At 48.7% G+C, this 6,917-nt stretch overlaps 2 protein-coding genes across 2 annotated transcripts; both read right to left on the bottom strand.

Annotated features, from left to right (window-relative positions):
- Positions 1–1,660: 1,660 nt before the first annotated feature.
- Positions 1,661–3,505, bottom strand: F5B22DRAFT_627298 (uncharacterized protein). Its single transcript, XM_047976315.1, has 2 exons — positions 2,877–3,505; positions 1,661–2,799 (listed from the first exon to the last, which is right to left on the bottom strand). The coding sequence occupies exons 1-2, from the start codon at positions 3,298–3,300 to the stop codon at positions 2,057–2,059; spliced, it is 1,167 nt and encodes a 388-aa protein (XP_047825897.1). The 5' UTR covers positions 3,301–3,505; the 3' UTR covers positions 1,661–2,056.
- Positions 3,506–3,886: 381 nt separating this feature from the next.
- On the bottom strand, positions 3,887–5,715 carry F5B22DRAFT_627295 (uncharacterized protein). Its single transcript, XM_047976314.1, has one exon. It carries the CDS (start codon positions 5,287–5,289, stop codon positions 4,417–4,419), a length of 873 nt encoding a protein of 290 aa, XP_047825896.1. The 5' UTR covers positions 5,290–5,715; the 3' UTR covers positions 3,887–4,416.
- Positions 5,716–6,917: the final 1,202 nt, after the last annotated feature.

Genomic DNA, 6,917 nt, shown 5'->3' with positions numbered 1-6,917 from the left:
TAAACTACAGTAGTATTAGTAAGTGCTATTACTACACTACATGTAGTAGTAGTATTACTAAATACTACAGTAGTATTACTAATTTCCAACCCTGGTTAAACATGATTGATCAAGTTATAAGGTAACCAAGGCTATTAGTACTTACAGCCAAATATCGAAATGGCTTGTGGTTAAGGCCTCAAAGTTAAGGATGCTCTCAATATATCGAGATACTAGTAATTCGAGAATTAGATGTTTTTGCAGTCACATCGGATTTAGTTATCGCACATCATACTGAACCCATACTCACAATAAAACAAATCCTTCCTCCTGTTTCCTTCTAAAAGAGAAAATAGGGAACATTGTGGTCTCATAAACAAAATCTTTTTGAGCTCTTTGATACGTCTCTACTATCATCGTAGAGGATTCAAGTTCTCGATGGTAACCACTGTTTGACCAATTTCCAACTTGAAAAACCGCGGCAGCGAAACTTTCTATTTGAAAGCCGGTTCAAGACACGAGAGCATCTCTGAATTATAATCAAAGATGTCCGAAGGGGGTGTCTCGGAGTGAGTAGAAGGCTAGTCGCGGGCAAGTAAGTAGGAAGAAGGGTAGTAGAAGGGTCGATAATCTATTGATTTATGCACCTTCCAACTCTCAAGAGGATCCAACACCCCTTTATATAACCGGAAAGTATGATATAGCTATCCTAAGGATCTATTGTGACTATTATCCCCGACAGAAGAAGCGTTAGTCCGGGTCAAGGTTGGGTTGGGGGGGCAAAAGGGTTTCAGTGGTAATCGCAAGTTTTATTCAATCCGCCATGTCAAAAGTGAGAAACTGGGAGCAGAATGCCTGGTTAGTATGCTATTGAGACTGATATATCCTCCGCAAGGGCAATAGTGTCCTAGAGGATCTGACTTGCGAAGCTCATTAAGGGAGACACCCGTTCACCTCCTTAACAATCAATATTAGAAAAATACTTAGAGACGACGGAGGTAGTCAAGTAGTTTAAGTGTATATTTACCCAGCGGTTCACCTATCAAACAAGGTCAGCGGGAACTGATAGCTTTACAATGACAAACGAAGCCATTAGGTTTCTACAGCAGGCTAACTATTTTTCATTGCTTTTCAGAGTAACAGCGACTCAATTCTCGCTTTCATGACGAATCTTGTGAGGCTATTATAAGATCTAGGAATAAAGAAACTAGAAATAAATAGTAAGAAAGCGTTTGGAGAACCCTACTTCTGGCGCTCATAACGTAGCACCCAAGTAGACTGGCAGGACACAGCACTACATATACCATATAGAGTCACGACCCTAACTTAGAAGATGACGAGGCAAAGGAAGTGCTTGTAAACTAGTAAATGGAGGGGGAAACGACAGAAACACACACAGATAACTCAGGAATGCATCACTAATGACAAGAAACGGAATGACGCTTATTTTAGATATCACCTCGTTACTATGATAATTTCCAACGAGGGTCATGCTGCTTTAATCCGATCAGCAAAACAAGCACATCGATTGCGAGGATCTCTATAACTCATGAATTATCCAAAGGTTGACAGTCAAAGTGTCCACGTACTCAGTTCCTACGAGCGATCCGTTCAAGCTAATCAAGCGAACTACAGAATCCTCGCAGCACATGCAAATTGTCTTTCCGCCGTTTGAATCGCAGGGCCCTGTTCGTATGAGCTCGCCGCTGTATGATAGTATAGATTTCCTTCGATGCCGGATAGTTTGCGACGTTCATTTCCTTCTCGTTGTCCCGAATATATATACACGTTACAAACCACACGTAGACGACCAGACATACTTGAAAACTCACAGGTCAAACGGTACGACCTTACAGTAGTCAGTAAATTTGAAATATACAAGCAACTATTTGCTTTCTTTCTATGTACAAGTTATCTCAAGTTGCCATTTCCCCGTTCTATGCAGTATATACCGTTGTAGATTACATGTACGGTCCTGGTCCCAAAGATGATTCTATCGTCAACCTTTGCATCTCACGTATTATAAATCCAGTTACATAATAAATATACAATGGAGAGAAGATCCCAGATTTTCGTCTTAGGGCCTCTCGTTGTCTTGTCTCCTCAACTCATCACGGAATGCGTTTCCAGTGGTCTGGTTGTTACGTCCCTCCCCCGCGCCGAAATCCATGCGTCGGTCTTCAGTCGGGGTACTGGCCAGACTGCCCAAGGCATCACTGTCGCGCCTGGGTCGGTCAGCGGGGTCGGGAAGGTCGCGGTAGACCTCGCCGCCCTCGGCGTGGATCTCACGCTCCATCAGCTGGATACGCTCATTTGCCTTGGCCTTCTTGTTTCGTCCGCCGAGGCCAAGACGTGAGCGAACACCCCTACCCTTCTTGGTGACGTTGTAGTTACGGCCCATGGCGCTCTTGAGTTCGATGCGGCGATGATGGCGATTGTATATACATGTGCCGATGACACAGGCAATAATGAAGCCGAAGATCGTAGGGATGGCGATGTACACGGCGGCACCCACTGGTGCCTTGTGATGTGCATCCGCGACCGGCCCGGGGCGGGTTGTGACCTTGATCTGAGGACCAGACCTTTCAACTCTCTCGCCTTTGACTACCCCAATCAAGCTGAGGCTGATATTCTGGGAGCCTTGGCCCCGGAGGTGTTCGCTCTTGATGGGGATTGTCAGGTATCCGAAGCGGGCCATAGTGTAGGCTGAAGTGAAGGCAGGCGATTCGGTCTCGACTTCGCCGGTGGTCTTGTTGATATGGTTGCCGATGATTTGTAGGGTCGCGTTGGGGGCGGAAAAGTAGGTAGGATCCCACGTAACTGCAATGCATTAGCTGAAGTGCTCCTCTAAATGAATCACCCTCTGTCTTTCGACTGTCATCTCGGGGGTGGCGTACAGTAGTAGGTAGTGTCCACGTAAAGGGTCGAGTTGACCTCTGGGCGACACCAAGGAGCGAATTCGCCGTCCTTATTATTACAGACTCCGAAGACACCAGTGCTGTTGGAATTGGCGGCGGCAGTAGGGCCAGGGGCGGCACCGGTGCTAGTAATGACCTTGCCATAGCTTGTGTAGGTGAAGACGGTAGCCGTGACATCGTGGGGAGCGCCGGATATGACGGTCGGTGTACCTGAGATGGTGCTTAGGACGGGAGTGACGGTCGAGGGTGTACCGTCATCGTTGACAGTGACCCAGGGCTCCAGGGCGGCATCCGTAGCGTCAGCGGCGTCTGCAGCCCTCGGCTGATGAGGATTTGGGTTTGGCATGGCGTGGACAGCAGCCAGCAGCAAACTTGCTGCGGCCATGGAAGTGAGCTTGTACATCTCGGCGGCGTCCTCTCCTCAGCAGGGTTCGGCAGAAGGCTACAGGAGACCTGAAAAAAAGATGTGTGTGAGAAATGCTTGAGCTGCTAGTACTGACGGCGCAGCGATAGCTTAGAGAATTGTACATACAACTGTGACAATGATTGTTGTTGTTGGATAGCGAATCGAAAAGACGCAGTTTGACAAGGGGATTGTCTCGGAAGCTTGAAATGGTTGCTCTGCATAAAAAAATGGCGCGTGGGTCTCATTACCTGCATTAGGTCCCTTAGGTACGGAGTACTAAGTCACTACAAGTACATCACTAATGTCTGCTACAGGATATCTGGCACAGTGGTGCCGGTCGCTATAGGTATAGCAGATTAGCCGCTACATATTCGGCAGTGACGGCCCGCCAAGAACGGATACAGTGGATCGCCGGCCGTGTTTAACGACCAATCGTGTCAAACTAGCCCCTGATTTAGCGGAGTGCTACCCCCTGTGCCGTCCACTACGGTGCCCACTGCGTCCCACGATTAGTGCATCTCTTGGCTGGTCGGGACCTGGTAGCAGACTGGTATCAGACTGGCAGCTTGGACGACGACATCTCTCTCATTCTTGACAATGATAAAAACAGCAACGACAATGTCATATTCCATTTACATGGTATTAGCATTAATCCTTCAACGCCGTTGAGCGTTTATTCCTTGTAGCAGTCTCTCTTTTATTCCCCCGCGCTAGGATGCGTTTCAAATCCCGCAATTAGTCCTTCTCATTCCTGTATCATACCATGATCCTCCTACTCTAGGATTGAAAACCGCTGTGAATGCCCACCGCCATGAGGCCCCAATGCCTTTTTCTATTCAAAAACGCCTCGCCAATCTTTATGCCTGGGTCTCAAATTTGAAAGTATATTCGCATGAATATCATCCCACACATGTCCGCCAAAACGCCTAGCATGATGCACTCTCGCTCTTGACCAAAACGCCATAAATCTTCCTCTTCTTAAATCCCTCAATATCTATGCGCCGTAGCGCTGACCGTGGGCATGTACGCCCATAAGTAAGTAACCGGCCCCGTCAAACTTGTCAGATACGGCATACCGGTACGCTGTCGTGACAATCCGGTTCAACGGCGGCATCATGGCCGGTTCCCGTATCCCTTAACCACGGGCGGCCCAAGCAGATCCGGCTGTTCAAAGCCCCACCCCTCGCCGGCCTCGGTCATGTATGGTCGTAGTAAACCCGCTTCCCTTCCCGTCGTTTCCCATTTCTGTGCCGCCCCAAGCGACCGCTGCGTTATACAACGCTGCCTGTCCATAGCCACTTTGTCCGCTGCCGTGTATCTAACCGTGTTTTTGGCGATCTGCTCCGTAAGCAGGCTTCGGCGTGGTTGTGCGCGGGTTGGCACCTCCATTCTTTCTAAGAAGGTAGAGTCGTCCACCGCCGGGTAGCGCTTGAGGGGATGTTCCTCCATTATCAAGGTGTCGTCGAAGTCGTCATCAGCATCGTCGTCGTCGTCGTCGTCGTCAGAACATTCCCAGTCATCGATAGAACTTTCGCTTGCGGTGTTCGTGATGACCGTATTAGCCATAGTGATTTCTTTTCGAGGTTTCTTGAGAGCCCCTTGCTTTTTCGGGCCGGGCGGTCTGATTGGGACGGTTTGTTGGGAAATTTGTCCTTTAGGCTTGGGTCGATGCGATGTTCCCCCTTTGAAGCGTGTGCGACATCTCTCGTCGTGTGGCTTCACTGTCCTGATCATCTTGGGGCTCGAAGGCTTTATCGCCTCCTCTTCCTGGTGCTTGGGAGCAATAGCACCGCTCAGAGCTTCGCGGCGCTCCGGCTCTGTCGTATTATGGTCATGCGTGATCTGAGATTCTGATCGCGCAGGAGTGTCGATTCGCGTAGCTTTCGTGAGCCGGGGGTCATAACGACCAGACATGAGGCGGAGGTAGCCCTGGTACCGAGCCGCTCGCCTGGTTGCCGCTCTCGTCCATGCTGACATGTAACTCATTTGCTGTGTTAGCTCTTTTGATGCTTTAGTATGAGGGGTTGTTATGGTCTTACGAATCCATCATTGACGGTGATGTGATTGATTGGAATATAGCTTCGTATGACGATGCTTGTCTTGTTACTGCAAACTGGCCAAGTGCCGGACTTGACTAGTTTTCTTAGAGGTCTTGCGGTATAGCGCGCTGTCAGGACTTCGATATGATGGTAGATATTAAATGCCAGTCTAAAGTGCAAAGAAATGGTGGTAGATATACAACGTATTGATGTGAGATGGGCTTAGTCGTCGTGAAGCTGGATGTTGTTACAGAAAGGAACAAGCCCGAACTGGAGTTCCAAGGAAAATATGTTGACATGTTGTTCTCATATTTTTTTTTTCTCGCGACGCTACTATTTATAAGCATCGCTATCTAAGTTGATAGATTTGGTATTCATCTTGAAGTACCAGCATCGGTGCGAACCTTAACTCAATTTATCTATGTCGCCATATATAGAATCGCAATTAGCTTCAATTTCACGTCCACATTTGGCTTCGAGCTGGGCAACGCTGAAAGCTTATTCGGATGGCCCAAGATCTCGCGAGCTTGCTGGATTGGGCGGCCAGAGATAATCACAGCAGCCAACCGGCCACAACTATGCCTATGGTTGCTTCTGGTGAAGTGGGAGTCGGATATGATGTATCTGTTCACTCATGGGAGAGAAGACAAAGCGAGGGCAGTATCACATCAATGGAACTATTCTTGGGATTTACTCGAAAAACGTTAACCGGGGCTCACTTCATGTTCGAACAAATTTAGGCCTGAAAGTGATATCTAAACCGGTAATGGTGATTCTTATCCTGCTGATGAATACTAAAAATCTGGGATTATTTCCATACTCAAAGGCGAGTCAGTCTTCATCGCAAGTTACACGGTCAGGATTTTGCTTTCATACAACTCTTCTATAATTTTTCTAGTCACGCGCCAACATCTCCCACAATGTTTTCATATGAAAGAAACTCAAGTCCAACTCAAGCTCGTTTCGCTATGCTTTCATCAACTGTCTGATTGACTGATCAATTGTGAGACTCAACAATCCTTCTGAATAGTACCCCCGGCGCGGGGGCCAAGGTTCTTCGGCAGCCGGCAGCGCTCTGGCAAAATATCTTGCAAGTGGCACGACAACCCCTTTTTATGGCGCAGCCAGCACTTCCTTCCTTCTTTACCGTCAATCTACTCAATATTGCCTCAATGCCCTTGGTTCACTTTACCCAGAATCCAAAATATGTCAAGTATATTCCTTCAGTGCCCTCTCCAAGGGAAACCTTCCATTTGTGCTTGAGATAATCTGCCTCTCCCTCGCCGTCCCGCATCCTTCCTTGTGCCTGCCTCGGTCAGCAACTCTCTCCTGCTTCGGCCTCCCTCGCTGTTGGTCTTTCTACCTGCAGGTAGTTTCGGTCGTAAGCCAGCTTTCGTTAAATAGAGTGGGAGCCCGAATTGATCGGATACATCTGTGTGAGATTGACGCTGTTTGCCTCTCAAGTACCTAGTTGCTTGGAAACATCGCGTACAGGGGGGGGGGGGCGCGGGGGGGGCGGGGGGGGGGGGGGGGGGCGGGGGGGGGGGGGGGGGGGGGGGCGGGGGGGGGGGGGGG

This window comes from Xylaria bambusicola (genome assembly GCF_022495145.1).
Source record: "Xylaria bambusicola strain CBS 139988 unplaced genomic scaffold F5B22scaffold_70, whole genome shotgun sequence".
NCBI lineage: Eukaryota > Fungi > Ascomycota > Sordariomycetes > Xylariales > Xylariaceae > Xylaria > Xylaria bambusicola.
The sequence above is the reverse complement of the archived record's forward strand: the minus strand, read 5'-3'. Positions and strand labels throughout refer to the sequence as shown.

Coding starts and splice junctions, on each gene's coding strand:
- F5B22DRAFT_627298 (XM_047976315.1), bottom strand. CDS start 3,300: ATGTACAAGCTCACTTCCATGGCCGCAGCAAGTTTGCTGCTGGCTGCT. Junction 2,800..2,876: donor CGTGGACACTACCTACTACT/GTACGCCACCCC, acceptor AATGCATTGCAG/TTACGTGGGATCCTACCTAC.
- F5B22DRAFT_627295 (XM_047976314.1), bottom strand. CDS start 5,289: ATGAGTTACATGTCAGCATGGACGAGAGCGGCAACCAGGCGAGCGGCT.